The sequence below is a fragment of the Mycteria americana genome, chromosome 17 (assembly GCF_035582795.1).
Source record: "Mycteria americana isolate JAX WOST 10 ecotype Jacksonville Zoo and Gardens chromosome 17, USCA_MyAme_1.0, whole genome shotgun sequence".
Classification (NCBI taxonomy): Eukaryota; Metazoa; Chordata; class Aves; order Ciconiiformes; family Ciconiidae; genus Mycteria; species Mycteria americana.
In genome coordinates, this window is record NC_134381.1 from 8,017,844 (window position 1) to 8,041,350 (window position 23,507).

Consider the following 23,507-nt stretch of genomic DNA (forward strand, 5'->3'; position numbering starts at 1 on the left):
GTTTAGGGAGAGTGCCAAAACTTTGTAGGAGCTCTCCTTCAGTCTTTAGGATACAGTGAATGGCAGGGGGACATTCATGACTTATTGGTAGGGAATTTTCCAGACGATGTAGTTGTCTAATGTGCAACTGCACGACTATTGTTCTGCCTCAGGAAAAGTAAACTTTTCTCTGAAGCAATAAATTAGGAGGTTTGTGCTGGTTACATTATGGTTTTGAGGAATTTGTGACCAATAGTTGAGTGCTGGAAGAATTTCTCCTGGGGTGATGCTTTTCCCTTACATAGAAAACTTTCAAACTGGCCTCAAGCAAATGTTCTCAGCAGCAAACATTACAGCTCTAGTTCCTATTAGGGTGTCTCTTAACTGCCTGGATCAATTACTAAGCTGTGGTTGCTGATTTTTACGATCCAAGTGGGGTATGGTTTCAGTTTTGTAGGTATTTTGTGTGAGTTGCAACACTGACCTACCAAGCACTGTGGAAAGTAGAAGTGCGTTAATGCCTTTGTCCACCTCCTGTATAAACATGAGCTTTATTGTTAGAGCACAGTCTCTCCCTTTCTACTTCCTCTGCCGCTTTACAGCATTTATGTAAACGTCAGGCTCCGCCACCTGTACCCTTTCACAATGAAATCTCCCTTCTAGTGTTCTTGCCATTGGCTCCTTGCTTGTAAGTGTGCTTTGACGCTGTGCCAAGCAGCTTTGTGTGAGTGGTTGATATTAGGTTTCCTCAAACAAGCTGTTATTGCTTAAGTTAGAATAGCCTTATTCTTGTATCTTTGTAATTAGGGTGCTAAGGTGAAGCTTTTTTTTGTTGTCAGAAAAACAAGCTACAGTCTGAGTGTTTTTCTGTTTTGAAAATAACTTCTTCTCTTTATAAAAACATACAAAATTATTTATTTCTTCTGAGTTGGAAAAATTATTTGTTTGAATCTTGCTATTAGACTAACCTTGTCAAAGGAGACTCTCTTCTGTAGTAGCGATTGTTATCAGCTTCATTAGTTTAATGAGCTATGTTAAAAAAACCAAAACCCTACAAAAATTGCATTTATAGAAGACTGGAAACAATTTTCAGAGGTTTCCGGAACTAGCTGGTAGTTGGAATGTTTCTCTTGACCTAAAATAAGTTGGGTTTTTTGTTTTGTTTTTTTTTTTGTCTTAACAGTCTAATGGTATAATATTGAAGCCTTATGTCTTGCATAATGCAATGGCAAACTCTCTCAGAGAATGAGGAAGTTAAGTTTAATGCTAGCGAATAGCTGAAAGTACCAGTTTCTGGTGATTTATCAAGAGGAACCATCCAACTGACAATGCTGTGTAGCAGCTGTGCTGTTAGCTTCTGATTAAAGTGAGTTATCTTTGGAATTAACTGGCTTCCAAAAGGGAAGTAAGACCTTTCCTATTTTATGATATGGTCAAGATTGCAGTCTCATGTGAAATTATTATTTGGAAGATGTTATTTTTCAGTGGTTGTCTGTAAATACTTGTGGCCTTTTAATGTTGGTAGGTCTCAGGCTTCAATTGCTCAAGTTGAAAATACTTTTCACAATAACTCATTTAGTCTTACACAACTTATAAGTCTTGCTATTAGTCTCACACAAGTAATAAAATTCCTTCCATGTAAGGGTAAGCACTCTCTGATGAAACTTCCACTGTACGGATAGCGTGATCACAATTAGATTTTGGGTAAAATGTTAAAGAATATTTTTCTGCCCATTCTGGGCTACAGTATCTTGGATACCACTCTCCTGTAATCTTATTCAAATGTTGCAGGATCAATTTTTATCCTAAAGGAGTGAAAGAAGTGAGGAGGATTTTTATGGAGATAAGCTGAGAACTTACTGTATTGGTTTGACTGTAACCTGTTAGTGATGAGTCCCAGGTCATCCCTTCTCAAGGGGCAGACTTAACTGTTAAATGCATCCTATGTAAATCAAAATAACGTGTATGCTAACAACTCAGATGCTTAAGTATTCACTTGTATGGGTTCACACCGTTGTTGTAAACTTACAATTGAATATTTCTGAAGTCAGCAGTTGAGTGATTATAAATAAAAGCCAGCTTCTTCCAACCAGTTAAACCTCCTGTGAGAGGTGAGACAGTTATTAGTAAGCCAGTATCTTTAAGCTGTCAATATGTGGAGCAGTAGATGCTCCTGGAAGGCGTGCTGTTGCTTGGTGGCAACTGGAGACAGTGTGTGTGGGATCATGTAAAGCTGAAGGATTTGTGAACTAAATCTGTAAACTCTAAGCACTGAAAGCTGAGATAAAACCAGGGAGGAAAGTGTGTGTGTGTGTTGTATGTTAATTATCTTTTGTTGGTGGGGAGCATATTAGTAAACGGGCAGAGTAAATAAACTTAAATTGAACTGAATAGCTTTTGCAAGTACTCTGAATTAAGCAGCTGTCTCTGGTCATGTTTACAAGGTGCAAAACACCTCATGGCTGGATGACACTGTATTCTCTTCATATTCCCATCTACCTAATCACCCCGACAAATGCTCCTCTGTCCAGATGTGGTTAAATATGTATGATGTGCTACATAAAGAGCTAGTATTAATCTTCTATTCTGACTGGGAAATTATATTGAAAGTAGTGTTAAAGGAACCAGATGGACCCTTGTTTCAAGCACATTAAGTGACCTAGAACCTGAAGACAGCACAGCTATAATACTCTGTTGAACAAAGCGTCTGCTGTGAGCCATGTGTCACTAACTTTTTTTTTTCTTCTGAGCATTAAGGGAACCATCTGGTTATTTGCCAGGTTAACTTGATTCTATTAGGGCGATCTTATTACAGCTAGATTACAGGTTAGCTCTGTCAGGATTAGTGTCCTGCTGTTACAGTGAGTGATATTTATGCGTCAAGAATGTTTTATGCAGAGATGTCAAAATTAATACTGGGGGCAAAGGAAGAGAGAGAACTTCTACAATTCTTAGCTCAGTCTTCCAGTACTTTGTCCAGAACAGTTTGTTTGCCTTTAGCAGCTGACTTCTCTGCTTAGAGTATTTTTGCAAACTGATTATCTTTTCCTAGAAGAAAGAGGAGGAATAAACAATTTTCTTATTTTTAGTGACAACTTGTATAAATGCTTTAAATCACATTTTAAACTTGCTTTTTAATTTTTGTGCTCTGTTTCTGCTTTTCTTCCAATTAATGATCCAGTAGGTTTGAGGGTCCAACTGCATACCTATTTATTGGTTTAAGAATGCAAAGTAACAGGGGTATGACTTACACACAGTTGCCACATCAGATGAGGTAATGTTTACTACTTTTCATGTGAGGTTCTTCATGACCTTATTTAAAAAAAAAAAAAGCTCATGGGACTTGAACCTTTATCAGCTGAGCAAGGCATGGAAGGGGATCAACTTCTACAGTTTTCTTGCCAGACTGAGAGGAAGTAAATTATTCTGCAGCTAAGACTGGGAGCAGAGGAGGGGATTGGAATTTTCCTGTTAGAGAAACTAACCCAAGTTTGAACACACATATCCAGTTTTTGGTATTTATGCTACTTATAAGATGCAAGGCCTTGTTAAAAATCAGTTGGAGGAATGGGACTATATCAGAAATTTTCTCATCTACACCGTACAGATAATTTTCCAGTGTGTTAGGTGTTTGACTGTCCAAACATTGACTCTGCCTAACATAGAAGATCTGATGGGGTGACAATAAACTGGATGACAATACTTGTTTAACACTTGGCCAAAACCCAGCTCTCAGTTAGGTAAGATCACTATAGTCAACTAATTCCTCTTTAGTCTGTTGCAGTGACCGTAGATAGCGTTCAAACAATAGTTGTCTTGATTTGTCTACAGTCTCTTTTTTCAGTAGCAATATTTTGTTTAATCAGTGATGCCAGAAATTTATTTTTTTCCAGACTTTTTTCTTGCCTATTTCTCAGTAGTCAGTAGTATAGCCAGGTAATTAGTAAAGACACATTTATTTAAAGTACTTGCTGTTCAGGTTATTGGAAGAGTTGGTCGATTCTAGTGAAATAATTAGTTGTATCTGAAGTTATCCTAAATAAATTTGCTCTTGGTATAATCAGATAGATGTTTTGCATGAATACTTAAGCAAGTGTCAATCTCTGTCACCCTGCTTTCTCTTTGACTGCTGCTGCAGATGACTGTGTATGTGATTTGTAAACTTACTTTCCTTTCTTACAGGATGATGTGAGGCAGAAAGTGCACCTGAATACCTTTGGCTTCTTCAAGGATGGTTTCATGAAAGTCAGTGTCAGCAACCTTTCATTGAAGCCACCTGTGGGCTCTGATGACAAGAGTAGCTTATCAGTAAGTTACTTTGAGTCCAATGGCTGTATTAAGCTTCCTGTGAAATTGCCCTTGCACTGGATGCCTTAACTTGTTTGAGGTATCAGATCCTAACTGGTGGTGCTGTTGGCTTTGCTCCCCACTGTGAGCCGTTTATGAGGATATGTATACTGTAAGACTTATCCTTGAGCGCTATCTGTTCTGCTTTAAGGATGAACTTTAACTTATCGGATCCTCTACTATCTCAATGCACACATCTATAGCCTATATTGAACATAGGTTTCCTAAGCAGTCCTCCGATGTGAGATTTTCACGTTGTTGTCTTGTCGTGTTGCAGTGCATCTTGTAATCATTATATCAGTAGGTTTCCAGAACAGTGACTGTCTTATTTTAAGAGGACTTTAACATTACATGTTTTATAGCACATTATATTAGTCATTTTAATGGAGAGACTGAAATACTAAGGTAAAAACCGGATCTGTGTTCTTACTCTTCTGCACAGTTCATCCTCTTTACTACTAAAAGTATTAGATGTTTTCCTCAAGCAAAAACATTTGGAAAAATACTGAAATAAGTTTAAAGATTCATAGGCAGAAGATACTCTAGTTTGGGTTTGAGTCAGTGTATATTTTACTCTTGGTGGATATGGATGAAGCAGCAAGTTCATTAGATTTGAATGATTTTTTTCTGTCTAATTAGGTAATGAGAAAAATACCTGGATTCTGCCTTAAATGTAGGTTCATTTATCTAGAGAGCAGTATCTTTGACTCTCAGTGGTGGTTTGGCTTCTGATACTAGGGGAACCTGAGCTGGTTTAATATGACAGATTCTTCTCGATTGTCTCATAGGTGGGGTTCAGTTTGGATCGAACAAGGAATGATGGGTTCTCCACTTACCTGGTAAGATTAAGAGATGTGAACTTACTTTTCTAAGCTGGGGACATCTCATGGTCTGCTTTACTCCAGGAGGAAATAAAGGGGAAAAACAAAACAAAACAAAAAAACGGGGAGAGGGCCTTTAGACATGGGCAGGTTGTTAAGGATAATTCAGTTTTACAACTTGCCAGACTAAGAATGGTAACCTCTACCTGGCAGGTGGGAACATGTCCCATTTCTTATAAACAGGAGGGCACTTCAAAGATGTTTTGCTTATATTACCAGGATGAAGAAATGGATTACTGTATCTTGAAAAAGAAGCCAGAGCAAGATGTCTCTGTTGTAATCTTACTTCTGGACTTCAAAACTGAAGTGTGAGTAAATAGTGTACACTACATTGTAAAGTTGTTTCTCTAGTTGAAGCTAACGTAACACACGTGAAATTTCTTTAAGGGCTTGGAAAGCTGCTGTGCATGTAGCTTATTTTTTAATGGGTTACATGAGAGTTGAGGGGAGGTGAGAGTGAAAGAAAATAATCTGCAGTATAAAATGGTCCAAGAAAAAATTCTTCCTGTATGTTGGAGGAATAAGGGGACATAGGGCAAAAGAATCATACCTTAATTGTGCTGAAGGCATGAACTTGAAGTCTTGGGTCACTTTTGCAGTTCTTGCACTGAAGATGCCATTTTATTTTTTGTCTTGAATTATCTATTTTATGGAAGTACCTTCGAGGCTGTGTTGCCTTCTTTTGCAAGAACAACTGTAACTGTTGTGTGGAAATATAATTTCTAATGAGACTCTAGTTAACAAAATGGAATAAACTTATTTTTCTTCAGCTGCTCTTGTATTTGATGTAAACGTATAGTATGACTTCTCCCACAGTGATCAGTTCAATGCCAGGCTGCTGTAAGTCATGATCTGGTGCTTACCTGTTCTCTGTGGTAAAAAAAAAAGTCAAGACAAGTTGATTTTCCTTTATTGGGTATATGTAGTTTATAACAGACAGCCTCTTTATGAATGTTGATTTGCTTTCATTTTGTGTAAAAACTCTTTGTTTATTTAGTGTGAAAGTACGGTTCTCTGCAGAAGCTTCTTCTTTGTTACCTAAAATTTCATTCACATCTGAGGAAAATGTTACTGCCTTAAGTACCAAGCCACTAAAAACTTCCGAACAGAGCAGTGATTCTGGTAAAAATCTTGCAAAGACCGACCAAAATACAGACAGCGAAGGTAAGCCTGCTAAACCTGACCTATGTGCTCTCACTGCTAGTTCCTTGTTGATGCGCATCTAGCAGTGTGTTTTGGTCATATTCTGGGGTCCCCTTGGGCTAGAACTTGACGTGTGGTCTTGTGTAAACCTGTGCATAGAGCTGCCTTTTGGGCTGGAGTCTCTCCTGCTCAGTGATTTGTGTTAACCAGTTCCCTTGATCCAGCACAGACCTAACATGACTGTTGGAGACCTACAGTACCTGTGAGGAGGAGTTGAGGTACTTTGTCTCTTGTCTGGCAAAAAGAAGGTTAAGGGGGAATTTGGTAGTCACTGACAACTAGTTGAAGGAAGATTAGAAGGACAGTGATGCTAAGCTATTTTTAGTAGTGGCACACAATGCAGCCTGTGGCTGTTCCCCATCATTAAGTCTTGGGTGCCTCAGATTGGATGTTAGGAGTGAAAATGACTTTCCTATGTAGGTATTCCAGCATTGTAGCAGATCATTTGTGGAAGTTGTAGAACCTCCATCCATTGATGTTTTAAACACTTGACTAAACAAAGCCAGGGCCAATGTGATACAGTATAGGCATGCTTTGAGTCAGAAGTTGGATTAAATGCCTCCACAGGTCCTTTCCAGCCAATGTTTGTATGAGTTTGTATGTATCTAAAGAGTTGAAATCTAGTCTGTCACTTAGAAGCTCTGGGAATGGAGAAGTAAGTATACCAGTAAGCTTTCTTGGAGGCACAAATCTTTGTCTGGCTTCCAGACCAACAGATGAAACAATTTCATCATCTCAGCTCTGATAGGATTAGCTCTAAACAGTTTATGTTATCCCTTCCTGGAAGAGTTTAGACTTCAGATCAGACTGCTGAGCAGTCTGAGTCTGTCTTGGCCTGTCATATTCATAAGCTTTGATATCACTGAAAATTTTGCACAGCTGTTCTAACAAGTCAAGAACTAAAGCTGGGTGGCACAGAAGATAATTGATCTGACAGCCCTAGGTTAGCCTTTTCTTGCATTAAAAAGTGTAGCAGGCACATTGACAGCACACTGAGGTGCTGCAGCCAAAAGCAAAGCTTAAGTCTTGAACTTTTGCTTCCTGGTAGAATGGGATGACCTTATGTTTGAAAAGCTTCATACAGGAGGGGAGTGAAACTGTGGACTTGACATGCTGCTCTATTGAAGTCTCCTGTCAATTTAAGTTTCTCAAGTTGAGAACAGATACTGACTTGGCAGGTCATCTATACTTTTGGGTTTTGTTTGTTTTTTTGTTTGTTTGTGTGTTTACTGGGGCCTTGCTTAGTAGAGAGACGGGAACTTTTTCTTTCCCAGGGCTAATTAGGACTTCTGTATGTTTGTCAGGCCATGTATTAATGTCCAAATTAAGATTAGTCAGTGAGATTAACAGTCCTTGGTCAAACATTAAAAGTCATAGCTGTGGACTGTATGAAACGAGGCTGTAGCCTGCATTTGGTATAGGTCCTCTCCCTCCTGCATCACTGTAATTGGAGGGGTTGGAAAGATTTCTTGGGTAGGCTTTTATAGAAGGTGTAATAGTAGAGAAGCCTATCCTAGCACTTGAGGGTGCATTCAGAATGAATGCTAGTTGTAGGAAGAGTCCTGGGAGAGTACAGAGGCACTAAGAAAGAATCTGTTAATGATTATCTAGGAAACTGCCACGCAGACAAGTATAGGAAGATTTGAGTAAGGTATTGGCAATGTGTAAAAGGTGGTAATCTATGAGGATGTCTAAATGCAAACACTCTAAATGTACCATTAATACTTTTATCTCTAGGTAAGAAGTCCAAACGAAGTACAACATCCTCCCAGGTAAGAAACTATCTGCTGTTCTTTTCAGAAAGAGCCTGGGGGAGTATTGCAGTATAAGCATAGCCAGAAAGTGGAGAGTGTTATTTTCTATTGCTCTCAGCTTCCACTGTAAATATACAGAATGCGGTCTTGATTATATGGATGATGTAGTGAAATGTGGTAGTTAACTGCTTAAAAAAAAAAAACCCTAAAAGCCTCTTTTCCTTTTGGCAGAGCATAGTAGAACAAGAACATCCTGTTCACAATGACCGAGGAACTTTTTCATTTCAGGTAGGGTGTCCGTCAGTGTCTAGTCTTCATGTGTGCAGACAGTTCCTTCACTGTACTACTTTGTGAAGTAAAAGTCTGTTGCTCCCTATTGTAGTCCCCATTTCTTTGGTATAGATGCCTCTCTGATAGCTCAGTAAGTTTTTGAATGGGCTCTTGTTAAGAATAAGTGCTGGAAATCTCGTTCTTCATAAGGTGTGGGAGCTGTTTTAAACTGTCTTTGGTATGATGCAGTTCTAAATATCTTAGTCTGTGAGCCTCAGCATATTAAAGTTTACTGTGCTGCAACTAGTGCATACAGATTTCTAACAACAAATAGCTGTGACCTGACTGATGACTTGCTTAAGGGGAAGATACTCTGTATGAAACCAGATTAACGCTTTGTTTCAGCACTCTGGTTCACTTGTGATTGTTGGTTACTATAAAACAAACACACTTTAAATTCCGTTATGTGACACAAATCTCATTTCCATAGCTATCACAATTTGTGTAGTTGGGGGAGGAACAGAATAGCTGTGTATGCTTTAGGGCAAGTATGATCAAAATTTTATGCTTCACCACATTAAATATATGACACTTCTTGTTATCTTTCCTCTGGTGAACAAAGTTAAACACTGATACCTAAAGGTCTTCGATAAAGGTCTTGGATTACCAGAGTGCGTAATTATAGATAGGTACAATGATTTTGCACCTGGAATTCTGTTGAAACTTGCAGATATGCTGGTATCCTCAGAACAGTATGCTTGCTGAAGGGAACCAGCTGACCCTAAATGACTGACTTTTTTCATGCTTCAGTAGAGATGGCTTCTTACCAGGGCAACCCTGTTGTGAATGAGAAGAATGCTGACTCTCCTATTCCTTATTTTCAGTTTTTTTTTAACATCAGCTCTGATAACCAAGAAGGTCTCTACAGCCTCTATTTCCATAAATGTGTTGGCAAGGATGGGCTGACTAATGATCAGCAGCTATTTAGTCTCGACGTGAGTATAGCTTCTAAAGTATAATTAACTCATTCACTTAGACTGAAATATACAGCTTTCAATTCTAGCTTGTATACCAAGCACACACTGTACATGAGTGTATATATGGGGTTGGAAGTGATTCAGAGTTGTGCATTTAATCTCTGTAGTGGCATTTCTGAAGGAAGCAACTACAGTAAGAGGAATTAAAATACTAGTTTTGGAGAAATGTCTGGAAATCTGAAGACTGCGTGTGGGCTGGGTTCAGTCTACACAGTTGTGACTAGATGCTGTAATGAGATGGGAGCTAAAACAGCTGTTCGTGTTTTTCTGTGCTCAAAAATCACTTTTTTTTTCTTTACACAATTGCAGATATTAAGGCTGTTGCTACAATCTAAATTGTTGGTATTTGTGAATTCAGTGGGTTTGCTTTTTCTGGCCTGATTAAAGATGTGTTTTTACAGTGTTAGATATGCATCTTAAAGGCAATATGTTATAGCAAATGTCTTATCTCTTTTAACATCCAAGGGTTTGGTCCTGTGCTCTTTTGAACTAGAGTGCATTATTACAGCTCAGCATTATTTCAGCATTATTTCCCTTTTTTCTTTCCTGTGCTCATGCTGGCATCCATGCTGGTGTATAGTGAGCTATTCTGTAATGAATCCTCTCATTGACCAAGGTAGCTCTCAGCCAGATCAGACCCCTGAACTGCTTTTTACATGGTGGTGCTGACACTACTGCAAGGGAACGTGTAGGTGATAAAACTTAGCGGCCCTAACGGAACTCAGACTAGACTACTTTAAATCTGCTTCTGAAGTTGTATGTTTAGAAAACCAAGTTTTTGAATTGCTGTTTGTTGCTTTGACCCACTGAAGAAATTGGAAAGAGAAGAAAACCTGGATAACTAACCTGCTTGGTTGTATCTAGAGATGCAGGACAGTTTCAGTACTGCAAAATAGTCTTGATGCATTATTTTAATGAAGTCCTAGCACAAACAACCAAGCTGTTTAGGGGCATAAATAGGATGTTAAATAAAGCTTCTGTTTTCTTAGTCACAGGGTAATAGGCTTGCAGCAGAGTGCTTCCTTTCTCTTGACAGGTGAAGAAATCCACTGTAGTAAACCTAACAGTGAGTTTTTCAGCTGTGTATGACTCTCTCCACACCTAAAATTGGGACTGTGCTAAAAAACCTGCTTGTTTATGCAAGGTTATAGATACTGTTTCTGAATCAAAGGTGGACAAACTGTGAAGTTTGGTATAGAGAACAACTATTCTTTGGGAAAATTACTTTGCCTTTCTGAATTATGGTGCATAACTGAAGCACTGGAAGGAACCTCTGTCCTTTTCTGCTTTTCAAGGAAATTGTTGTTGTGGGTGTAAGATTGCAAAATGTTTTGAGATTCTTGAGGATGAAGAGTTGCTTTTTTTTTTTTCTTTAAGAGTGTCATAAGTCACCATTTCAGAAAAGCTAATTTTAAATGAGCAAATTTGATTGTGAACTGTAATTGTTAACTCAGTGCTTTAACAAAATGTTTTTTCAACTGCATACATAACACACCTTTAATATTCAGATAGAAATTACGGAAAAGAATCCTGAAAGCTACCTCTCAGCGGGTGAGATCCCACTGCCGAAACTTTACATTTCCATGGCTATCTTCTTCTTCCTGTCTGGGACTGTATGGATCCACATACTTCGTAAACGCAGGTAAGCAGACTAATTTGGTGTCAGTGACAGGTATGGGCCTACTTTGTTTGATTTTTATTTTTTATTCCTCCTCTTCTAATGTCCAATTCAGTCAGATTTAATCACTTAAAACTCCAGATCTGGCTCAATATTCTATGCCTAATACATACAGTTTATAGTTGAAAACAGCTACTTCCATCAGTATCATTGTTGCAGACTATTGTTCTAAAGTTATCAAGTCTTATGTTAAGAAAATCTTCATGTAGTGCACATATTAAAATATACTGTGGCAACAAATAAACAGGAAATTCCTGTAGTTGATGACAAAAGGAGGACGCTGTTTGAAAATAACTTTAAATAACAAGAAAAACTTGATCAAATTTCTTTCATATGGGGAATGGCAGCTTATGGCAGTGGAGAGCCATAACCATTTTGATTATAGTCAAAAGTGGTAGGAATTCCTAATTGAAAAATGTGCTTCTTAATAGTTAAAGCATAGCAACAGAAGCCAGGAGCACCTATGATTCCACTTTGGCTTTACCTCTGACTTAGTCTGAAGTTCACTTGGTAATCAGATTATTTGGTAGTCTGGAGTTCACTTGGTGTGGTCTAGTGACTTGGGGGTGGAGGGTAGAGCAAGACATGTTTGAATTATGTTTAGCAAATTTGCTAACAGTTATGATCTATATAAGCAAGATGTAGCTATGAATTAATTTTTTTAATTAACCCAAGTATTAAAAAACAGAATTGTTGAAATGTTGTTCAGGATGTTGCAAAAACTTGGACTGCAGCATTAAAAGGAATCCTTTTACACTAATAGTCAGCTCAGCTGACTTTTTTGGGAGTTACTGTTTGACATTTGTAGGTTTTAAAGAAATCTGGGAACTGAAATTTTTACTGCTGGCTTTTAACTGATGGTCTTCCTTCTTTTTTTCTTCCCAGAAATGATGTCTTTAAGATTCACTGGCTAATGGCAGCCCTGCCTTTCACAAAATCTCTGTCCTTAGTCTTCCATGCGGTACGTATAATGTCTCTGTCTTAAGTTGTTCAGCTAGGAAGTAGAAACATGGAATCCAGGGCATGCTGATAGAGAAATCTGCTTTGAGGGGGGGAATGGGAGGGAGAGAGAATTGTCTCTTCTATTGAAGCATTGGCACTGAGCTGCAGCTGTTTAGTGGAAGTGATTCAGTTTTCATCAGCAAATTCTGACTTCAAATACAATTGAGATCCTGGCCTGAAGTGGTGAAGCAGCAAGCATATATGAGGGTTGAATGAGTTCCGTGAATTCTAATGTTTTGGCCATCTGAGGCAGGCCTGAAAGCTTGAGCTATGGTGCTGCTTCAGCTACGTGGCTTGCGATAAATGTTAATAAATGGAAACCTTGATGAATGTTTGTAAAATTCAAGGGCACTGCTTTAGATGAAGTATTATGGTGTACTGTAACAGACCTAACACTATAAGCTTTAACACTTTCAATACATAGTCTCTGAATTGTATTGACTTTGCCTTTCTGCTGGAAAGATCTCATAAACGAAGGTAATGGCAAGCATTTAATCCTTCAATGTTTGTGCCAGCCATGATCTTCACCTTCGTGCTCATGATAAGATAACTGCTACAAACATTTTTGGAGTCTAATGAATTGAATCTGGTTTCTAGTGAAAGTGAAACTAGAAAGCCTCTAGTCACCAAATGCAACTGAACTTGAGTAATGAATGAATAAATAGGTTACAAATGCAGTTGTTTAACTAGAGTCAAGTGTTAGAGCTGTGTGGGAAGGATGTAGATTGTATGAGATATATCCACTAAGACTTAGGAAATACAGCAAATGGGAATGACCTCGTTGCTAAACAAAACTAGAAAATATTGAAGTATTCTGTAAGATGTAACAGAGCTGAGTTTGTACACACTGATTGGAAAATGAAACTTGAAGTGACTGTCAAGCAGACCTATTTTGTAGATATGGGTGGGGTGCTGATGAGCAGCTTGTAAAGTACTGTATTTTCTGCTTCCAGATCGACTATCACTACATTTCTTCTCAGGGATTTCCTATTGAAGGCTGGGCTGTTGTTTATTACATCACTCACCTGTAAGTATATCAGAAGATTGATGTGATAGATTCAAACAATGAAACCAAATTCCCTGTGGGGCTGCCCTGCTCCCTCCCTCCCCTCCTGAGGAAACTGGAAAATTGCTGATTCTTTGGTACTACAGTCTGAATGACAAGACAACAATCAGCCCTGTGTGAAGGGGAAAGCTCTACTTATAGAGGGCAGCTGCAGAGAATTGGTACTTATCTGGGTGGAGGAGTAAAAGGAGAAGAAATGCTTTGCTTTTCTTTGTTCATACTAATATTCAAGTATCTAATTTGCTTTTGGTGTGAATGGTTAAGAGGGTACAGCTGCCAGTGTTTTCTCCTGTTCATGATGGTGAATGGCTGACTCCCCCAGGAAAAGATTGCATGTATTGACAATTGTGAATGAAGTGTAATATTGCTATGGGATACACAGTTGTAAGCAAGTACATCTGCTTCACTGTTGTAGGATAAGCACTTGCCAAAATTATGAATAGCAAGGCATTTGTTTGGGTTTGTGGCTCTACTGACTGTAGGAGAGAACCTGGGCAGAAGAGGAAGTATGATAAAGTCAAGTCTCTCACTGCAATATCTTTCTCTTTCAGACTGAAGGGTGCTCTTCTATTCATCACTATTGCCCTTATTGGCACAGGCTGGGCTTTCATTAAACACATCCTGTCAGATAAAGACAAAAAAATTTTTATGATTGTCATCCCACTTCAGGTGAGGACTGAGCTGTGTCAATACTTACTGTCTTGTGGGAGAGCTGCTTGTGGAAACTGTAAAAGGCTGTGAATCCTTCACAAAATACTGCATAGTTACGCCTTGTATAAGCCTATTGGTTACAGTTTCAGCTGAGCTGGAATTTCCTGGGCCAGAAGTGACTTCTGTAATTTTTCCCCCTTTTCTCCCTATATTGAGTATGAGATAATGGTGATCAAATAGTGTCAGCAAATGAACAAATAGCTATAAGGTAGGTATATTCATGCTGGGGCAAAACTTGGGCTGCAAAACAGTACTAAACTACTAAGCAGAGAAATTAAATGAAAGTTGTCACTTCTGAAATGCTTGCTGAATAAGCTTAAAAAAAAAGGGGGGGGAAAACTGAGACTTGTAGGTCCATTGGGTCTGAGAGAAACTACCAGTGTGTTCAAAGGGACCAGTGCTTGTCTCCTACTCCAGGAACTGAAGTAAATAGGAGGGCAGCATGTCTATTTGTTGTAGATAGAACAGCTTTTCTGCCTTTCCAAATGGAATCCCTTACCCAGCTGCAAAACCAGAAGTATATAATTAGTGTTTGAGGCTCTTACAGAGCTCAGGTATGGAGTACAAAACGTGATCAATGATCAGTTTGAATTTTTGCTTAATTTAGAATAATGTGTTTAGACTGTTTGCTATGTGTGTGTATGCGGAGTCCTGTTTCTGTATTTTTATAAATAGATTTTGCTCTTTTTATCTCTACTGGTACAGTAGATTCAGCCTAGTATATCACAAAAAGGACTACTTTCTGAATGTCAGCAGAAATAAGTTCCAATCAGTTTTGCTTCTGTAAATCCTGTGAAGATGCTGCTGAATGTGTGACTTTCTTGACATAGAGCTGCAGAAGAATTATTGATGTTACTGAATGGGCTCTTTCTGCAACTGTGGGACAGCTTTTGCTGAATTGGCAGCCCACATCTAGTATCTCCTTGGAAAGCTTCTGAAACTGTTAAGCATGTTTTGTCCTGTAGGTACTGGCAAATGTGGCATATATTATCATAGAGTCAACAGAAGAGGGTACAACTGAATATGGACTGTGGAAAGAAATCCTCTTCCTGGTAGATCTGCTGTGTTGTGGAGCTATCCTATTTCCAGTGGTATGGTGAGTCACTGTATGTGTTGTGGGGTTTCTGAGCCCTGATGGCTTGAGCTGTTTCTGAACTAATGAGTATTGACTGCTAGTTAGAGCTAAAGATACCACTGAAGCAAAAAAAGTCAGTCCTTTAGAGTTGGGCATTCTGTTAACTTTTTAAAACTGTATCAGTCTTATAGCTCAGTCTTGTGTTGTGGAAGATGCTTGTTTTGGGGATGTTAAAGTGGGGATAAGGTAAGGTGGGTGGTTATTTAAGTGTGGCCAGCACAGTGCAGACTATAGGTGCTTTGGAAACTTGGAATTTTGCAGAAGTGCTGACTCTCTTACATTGAGAAACAGGATTTTGATTTACTGACTGAGGTTGGAAACTAGGCTGTTAAATTCTAAAACAATAGCACTGTCTAAGATCAGTGCTGCCTTCAAGCAGACTGTCAGTTGACTGTTTAGAAGAAATAATCCCACAGGGAACATTTCCCTGCCTTTCCTTCCACTCTACTTGGCAAGGAATAATGTTGGTTATATAAAACTCAATCAAAACACAGATAATTTAGATAAACACTATTGTTGCCTCTTGCCAGTTAGTCAGAACATTTCTCTTCTAAATTCATTTTAGTCCTAATTGGATAAACAGCTGGATTTAAAGGAGGGTATGAAGGAGCTTCTCGTTCCTTGGGTAGTAAATGGAATATTCTTTTTTTCTCCAGTATTTTTTTTCTGAAACATGGAGTGAATATAAATGTCTGTCTAATAAACATGTCATCACTCTAGAGTGTGTAACTCTTGAGTGTTTCGGAGAACTGTTTCATAATGCGTGTGTGTGTGTAAAGACACACATACAAGTTGCTCAGTAGATCGGAGTAAGCTTCAGCTTGATTTGTGAGGGTGGGTTTCAGCTGTCCTTACCTTTCCAATTGTCCCCTGTGTAAGGGCAAAACCCTACACAGTCTTGGTGGCCTTCAGCCAAGGCTGGGAAATGTCTTCCAAGAAATTTGCACTACCCACTTGTCCCTTCCCCCACTACAGTCAAAATGCTGCAGCTCTTCTGAGCTTGAGAGCTTTTGGGTATGGTAAATAAAACTGCCGGAATATTAACTTTAATTGTAGGGAGACTCTGACTTCCTATGATAAAGGTGACTTTCACAGTCACAGCTCTTACTACCTAATGCTAGAATCCATATGTCCTACCTAGTGATATGCTGGTACAAAACTTGCTTTCCATAAAGGAACTGTATCTGAAGAACAAATGCATTTGGGTGAGCTGTCCTGTAACTGTTTATAGTGTGCAACCAGTGTTCCTGCATTGTCATGGTACCAACATCAACTGGCAGTGAAGCCCAGCACATAAAATCCTGCCCCTTTTTCATCTGGATAGTGTCACTGCAGCTGGTGGGATGACTCATGTGAGCAAGGTGACTAAGACTTGGCCCTTGAATTTACATTCCTGCAGGGTAGCTTCTGTTACGTAAGTTGCCTATGTAGACATGTAAGCTGTAATCAACTATTTAAATGAAAAGAGCTTAAAAGAGCAGTGAGATGTCAAATGCTTGGCAGTACTCTGAATAGTAGCTCAGCTTAATTGTACAAGTGGAAAGCATTATGCTGGAAAATGCCCCAGTTTCTCACTCTGCTCTCTCCCTCCCACAAAGCCTTCTGTAGGCTGAAGTAGGCTTTGGCAATCAGCTTTCTTAATCACAAGGAGATACAGATACTTGAACTAACTGCCTGAGCTGGGGAGATGGGGGTAAAATACATGCAGTGCCATGAATGCTAAGCACAGTTAATTACAAGCGTACCCCAGCCATAAAGAGCAAACAAAACTTGTCAGTGTTCTAGAGGGCTGCAGTGAAAGGGAGTGCAAAAATTATAGCTAATCTACTCTTTATTTTTATTTTTCAGGTCAATAAGACATTTACAGGAGGCTTCAGCAACAGATGGGAAAGGCAAGTAATCTGTAATTTTTTTCTGTTTTATGCTACATACCATAAGATAATGCTAGAATTTCAAATGCATGATGCTGATTTAAAGTATGTAAACTAAAACTACAGATCTACACTATGTTATTGTCACACTGCTGCTTTTCCTCAGTGGGCTTGTGGGCTTTTTGGAAAATTACTTTTCATGTATTGCTTTGACTACCAGAACACATACATGGAACTCATTCTCTGGTACTTGCACAGCTCTCAGTGCTCGAGCTAGACATGACATCTAGAGCAAATCACCTTGATAGATTTGCCTTCTTTTCTCAGACTTGAGTGTTCAGAAGCAGAACTAGAAATGAATTCCAGAATTGCTGACTATTAATCAAAATATACCTCCTTATTTCAATTTCTGCAGAAATCTGTTCCTGCCAGAACAGGGGGAAACAAACCTCATTATGGAACAAAACATACACTAGCATTCAATGTAATACAGTTCTTGTCCATGTTTGTACAGCAGCTTAAAGGATTGCTTGAGTTATGTTTATTGTAGCAGTGAAAATGAGATGATGGATGGAAAGCCAACCCAAATATGGCTTCTGTAGTGTGTGCTTTTCCTGCCTTATCCGCTCACCTCTTCTGAATTAGTTCCTCAGTTGGCTGCAGATGCAAGCCACAGAGCATAGTACTGGCTTCCTTGGAAGCAGGCAGCCATTTCAATGTTCTGTCATTTGATGGCTTATTCATCTTGAAAGCTTCATTTGTAGAAGGTCCGTTGTTGGCAACATCCTTTCAACCCAGTCTTATCCCTTAACTCTTGTCTCTCTGGAGAAAGCCTCCTAGGTCTGGATGATACTTCCAGCCATTTCCTGGCTTCCACTGAGACACTTGCATTTCAGTGCAGGTTGCCTCTGTAGTCTAGTGGGTGAACTATAAGGCTGGGTACTGAACTCAGCTCTGTGCAGACCACAGATTAGGTCTTTTCTTACTGTCTGTTTAAAATGAAACAATAACGAAGGTGAGCCCAGCAGTTTTTTTTGAGATTCAAAGTTGTTTAAAAAAAACCAAACAAAACCCCCAGCAACTATACACCCAAAAACCCCCACCCCAAACTTAAGGGGGGGAAAATACTATTTTCTAATAGAAACCAATGTAAAAGAGGTTAGTGCTGATAATGTAACATGAATGTTATTGGTAGCTTTCTCATCAGTGTGTTCACGTGGGTTCAGTGACCTTCACTGATGGATTTGTTTTACCTTGTCCACTGAGCATATGTTCTGGAGCATTTATGCTCTTACTGTTACAAAGTCTGCTTAAATTTAGACACTCCTTGAAGCAGTCCCTTTCTTCTGAACTGAGGACTTCACATGCGTAAGGCCTGGTTCTTAGCTGAAGCCACCGTGTGTGACTGCAAATAGAGGTCGGCTTTCCTGTAACGAAGGTGGAAGTGGTGGGTGGCAATGGAGTCTGACTATTCCGATGCTGAGCACTTGGCAGCTAGTGCTCCGAACTGAGACACAAACCCTCTAGATCTGTGTGGCCTCAGGTGATCACCCCGTGCCTACTTTGCACTTGATGGTTCTTATCACAAGATGGTGCTATGGAGTTTGCTTCACTTCATACTGCATGAAGGAGAAAAGTAAGGTGGCTAACATCAAGGAAGTTCAGCACAGACTCTGGACCTGTCCACTGTTCATCGTAATGGGTGGAATCCAGGTCTAAGTAAAACCAAGCAGTTCTGAAGGATGTGTGGTATAATAGAGGTAAAAGAAAATAGTAATCTGAGAAGAATTGGTTGTGTCTTTATAGCTAGCCAGTGATACGCACGATAGCCCCTAAGGACTGTTCTTAGTCCTCTGTTTTGTGGTGTTCTCCATGGGTAATGGTTTTCTTTATCGTGAGTGATGCTTGTGGGTCACCTACTGCCATTACCAAGCTTCGTTGTGCAGATCCTGCAAGTTCAATAATTGTGTGTTGAGAGGGACTTAGCAGCTGTGTTATGCTACACTAATAAAAGAAGCTAAGGAAGAAAATTTCAGGGGAAACTAGGCACCAGATTGTGGCCAGGACAGCCACACTGCTGGGACTTGCTTGTGAAATACAGTGTGATTAGAGAATTTAGAGGCTGTTGATAGGAGCCCATGGGGAGCAAGTGAATGGCAATGTGATGCCAGAAGCGGAACGTTACCTAATGATGTCATGCTGCTAGCATGCCTGGTTGAGAAAACCAAAAGTGATATGGTTGCACTGTAATAAGGTAAAATCATTCATGTTAGGCTTAGCAATGAATAGTCTTGACTAGAACCACATGCTCTTAACTCCGTAGGCTTCCCTTGGAGGCCCTGTTCTGCAGAGGTACTGCACGGTGTCTTAGCGTCTCATGAGAAAAATAGGACCAGTGCTATTCACCAGCATTTTTTTTTCCCCACGGATGAAGATGGTTTTCTCCTGAAGTAGTGAAAACTACTGGATCCTTTTATACACAGTTTAACTGCTGTACTGCCTGTCCTGTGGTTAGAGCTGACTGAATCTTGTGCAGACAGTTCTGGTTGGACTGCCTATTGCTTGCTAGGATTTATTGTCTAGTATTACCTCAAAGGCTGCTTTCCCTGTTCTCTCACACAGACTTCATTAACTTATAGGGTGTCTTGGGGAATTATACTATAAATTCAGTAGCTGTTTTTCCTGGTACGGAGTCTTCTGGTGACCTTCTCACTGGTGAGAAGGACCGAAGGTAAACTCTTTTTGCTTCATTGCGTCTATTAGAACTAACAACTCTAGGAATTCATGGCTCAGTATCCTGGTGGTGTTTCCTAACTGTGTCTGTCTTGTCCTCTTGAGCTACTTCACAACCTGTTTATTAGATAGCACTCCCTTGGGTCAAGTGCCGCCATGACTGCAATGTGACTAGACTTGAAATGAAGCAGAAGGCTGGTCGGACTACCAGTCTTTTAGTCTTACAGCTGTGCTATAGGCCTTTGTATTAGCAATGTACAATTATTAAGAAGGCTTGTTATAAGTAGCAGTGATTTGTAGTCACTAGCTACTGGTCATTTAAACTTGTTTTTTGGGTTTTTTTAAGATTTTTCTAAAGTAGGAATGCTAGAGGAATGGGTCTAAAGCCATAATTATCCTGGGAGACCTTACATGCACAGATGCTGTGGATTGCTGGTGAAGAGTAGGCATAGCACAGTGATACAGCAGAGTTTGAGCTGCCTGGTTGTTTGCTTTTTTCCCTTGAAGGTGATCTTTAACTCTAAAGCAAAATACCTGACCTACACAGGCTTCTTATCTTGCACGGCAGTGGGCGTAAACATCCCATTTTTAGAAGCTTTTTTCTTCCCCTTTTAAGATTGCCACCTTCAGACTTAAGCAAGTGCCTAGTTGCAGCTCTTTGGTCTGTCACTGTTCTTTCAGATGGGAGTGTGCTCTCTGTCCGTTTCTAGATCTGCATTACAAATGTCTTGCTTGCAGATTTAAGGAAATCAGCCTTGCAAACTGGGCTAGAATTGTTTGGGCTGGAAAGCTGTTCAACTACTGCTACCTTGTTTACAGGCATCATGAGAAAAGGAAGAGAGGGAGTATGTTGTAGTAAACTTGCTTATTTTTGTTTGAAACTCAAAGGTCTTGGTCACTGGACCTCTCAAGTCTCATAACACGCTGTTGTGTATCATGTCATCTGTTGTTTGAGGGAGGAATGTGGAGGGCTGGAAACACCACTGCAGTTTTTGTTCTGCTTGTACCTCTGTGTGTGTGATGAGAGATGTGAAACTCGGTGCAGTCTGATCACGAACGGTTAGCTGTTTTCCTGAAGCACTGCAGCATGTCATAGTTGGCAACAGAATTAGGGGAAATACATTGCAGTGTGTAGCTCCCAGGCAACATTCCCTGTGTGCTGTGCAGTGGGCAAATGATGATTAATGCTTTCATGCTTGCCCCCATATCGGGGAAAAGCCATTTGCTGTATTCAGTGTCTTCCTGCTTCTGTACCATGAAAATGCTGCAAACAAAGTGCCTGGTCCTGTGTGGTGCAGAACACCTTCTGCTTAGCTGAGCTCAGCAGACGCTGGAGGTGATAGCCCTGCGGAGACCCATGCTAAAACACCTCTGCAGCTCTCCAGCGAGGAGAGGGGGGTAGCGCAGGGGTAAACATGTGCTAGGCAGTACATGGGCATCTCAAACCTTGAGATAAAGCTTAGTGATTTAAGTGTCGAAACCTCAATGGATAGCACTGGAGAGCTGGGAAATGTTGAGAAATGCAAGTTGAGAAATGAAATAGGCCTGTTGTGTTCCAGAGTACCACTTCCAGGCACCCTAGATAGCTATCCAGGGTTGATGTTGGAGTTATCTGTGTGAAGATACATTGCTTATCCCGTACTTTGGAGATTCTTCTGACTCTGGTGGGGAACTTTTGTGCCAAATGGCTAATGTGTTTCAGAATATTCAAGATTAACTAGTCTGTGCCACCTTCTCATGTATGACTCTGAGAGTTGCTGTATCTGTTTGCTTGACCTCTTCTTTCTGGTGTAGGAATGCTTTTAAGCAGAGTGCTGTAGAGATTATAGGGCCATACTTCTCAGAGTTACTCCTGGAGTTGCTTTTTGAGGTCTAGATCTACATGTGTGCCTTCATTCTTGGGAGCGGGGGGGGGAATAGAAAACTTCCATTTACTCTTTGGTAATGGCACAGATTGCATCTTAAATGCACCGGAGTTAGTATAGCACACAAAGCAGTGTAGAAATATTCTTAGCTGTACTTTAGCATGTTCACTCAAGATGCATTATGGTTTGCCCTTGCATACTCTGTTATCTGGACTTGAGCTCCCTATGCCCTCAGCTGCAGTCCTCTTATTGTTATTACATACATATTGTAAAAAGGTCAGATTTATTCATTGAAAAGCTATTGTCTGATGGCGTGCAAGGCTATAGTGGATGGTCTGACTTTCTTTTTCCCCATCTTATAGTCTGTCTTAGCATTTGAAATTGGCACAGGGGGCAATCTGAAAAAGACTGATTATCAAAATTACGTGGTATGCTATGTTTTGATCGATGCAGATCAGGCTGTTGCAGACACAAGCTGTTAAAGTAAATGGTGATAGAGAGGGGAAACTGAGGGAAGCAAGGTATAGATGTTAGAAACCTTTCTTGGAGGATGGCTTTTATCTTTTAAATTACTTTATGAAAAAGGTGGAACACAGGTATGAATTCATTTGTAAAACCTTTGGTAGAAAGTCTCTATGCTTTTTTCTTTTTCTTTTTTTTTTACCTTCTCTGCACTTAAGTACTGTTCCTTGAAGAATGGTTATCATGCTCGAAACATAAATTTACCCAACCTTTACTGCATGCTGTGATTGCTGCTGTGTTATCACAGCTTTACAGGTTGGGGCTGCAAGTGATTCAAGTTGTAAGTGACAGCTGCTGGCCTAGCCTCTCTCCTTGCAAATGTTGCTGTCAGTGTCTGGACTGCCACGCTAAGGTGAATCAAAGTCTTAAAGTGTCCAGCATAGCGAGACTCAAGTGTTACTGCTTGGAGCACATTCAGCCTGTGAAAAAGCAATTCACAGGCTGCTGATGCCAAGCAATGATGATTTTAGACTTTCTCCAGAACAGTGTGTGCTGTAACTTTGAGCTGTTTAAAAAAAACTGGCAGAGTTTTGTAGACGTGCATTCATACTGACTTTAGTATCTGATAATGGAGCGAAGTATTACTGAAGTTGAGGCAGCTAGAGGAGAGCACGTAGCTGTGATAAATAAGCAAGCCAGCTTCCAGAGGTGACTCTTCAGTCCTTCTACTTGGTGGTGGTTGTCATCTTTTTTTCCTCCCCTCACCCCTCTTTCCCATGCTCAGCTGTTCTAGATATCTGGATGTACCAACCTATTACTCTTTGGTATTGATTATCATGATGAGTAGGTGAGATCTTGAGCTGTGCCCCATCATTTGGGAGAGGTGGCGTTGTGACACTTCAGTTGGCAGCCAGATCTTTGGCTTCACTGTCCTTTCCTCCTATGCATTGCATGAATCCAACAGAAATTACTCCCCAGCTCGCTCAGTTGTTGACTGTAAAGCATTGATGGACTGGCAGTTTGAATCACAGCTGTTGAGTTGGTGTTCCTTTACCTACAAAGCCTGGTAATTCTCATGGCCTGTCATTGCACCAGTTGGTGGCAGTTCTTGAAGATGAATGCGTTGAGTTTAAAATAGATCCTCCTGTGTACAAACCAGTGTGTGGTAAATCACAAGATCTTCATGGTCACACTTAATGTAGCTCTCCTTTAAATAGGACAATATTGCTTCCCTGCTTCATGATTTAATGAGCTTGTCCTGCATATTTACATGCTTTAATCTTTCTCCAACTGTATTATGAAAAGCTTTTAACATAAGGTTATTTGGTAGAGCACTAGACACATAAAAATCTAGTAAGTTTTTGCTATTTAAATATGGGAAACTAGCTTTTGTGAGGGACGGAAATGAGGGAGAAGTAGCTAAGCCAGTGTCTCAGGGCTGGTTTAGCTACCAAGGATTTAGTTAGATTCTTGTTCTAGCAGTTCCAAGTCTTGCCATCTGTTGCCCAGTAAA

General features: G+C 39.9%; 1 protein-coding gene across 1 annotated transcript in view; it reads left to right on the forward strand.

Moving 5' to 3' along the window:
* The window catches only part of GPR107 (G protein-coupled receptor 107), a 40,447-nt gene that overhangs the window by 1,146 nt on the left and 15,794 nt on the right, over positions 1-23,507 (forward strand). Inside the window, exons 2-14 of the mRNA XM_075520063.1 lie at positions 4,162-4,287; positions 5,115-5,165; positions 5,427-5,515; positions 6,205-6,371; positions 8,148-8,182; positions 8,396-8,452; positions 9,319-9,429; positions 10,980-11,113; positions 12,035-12,110; positions 13,105-13,178; positions 13,769-13,886; positions 14,894-15,024; positions 16,912-16,955. Of these exons, the coding sequence (XP_075376178.1) occupies positions 4,162-4,287; positions 5,115-5,165; positions 5,427-5,515; positions 6,205-6,371; positions 8,148-8,182; positions 8,396-8,452; positions 9,319-9,429; positions 10,980-11,113; positions 12,035-12,110; positions 13,105-13,178; positions 13,769-13,886; positions 14,894-15,024; positions 16,912-16,955 (1,213 nt within the window). The remainder of the gene's footprint in view (positions 1-4,161; positions 4,288-5,114; positions 5,166-5,426; positions 5,516-6,204; positions 6,372-8,147; positions 8,183-8,395; positions 8,453-9,318; positions 9,430-10,979; positions 11,114-12,034; positions 12,111-13,104; positions 13,179-13,768; positions 13,887-14,893; positions 15,025-16,911; positions 16,956-23,507) is intronic.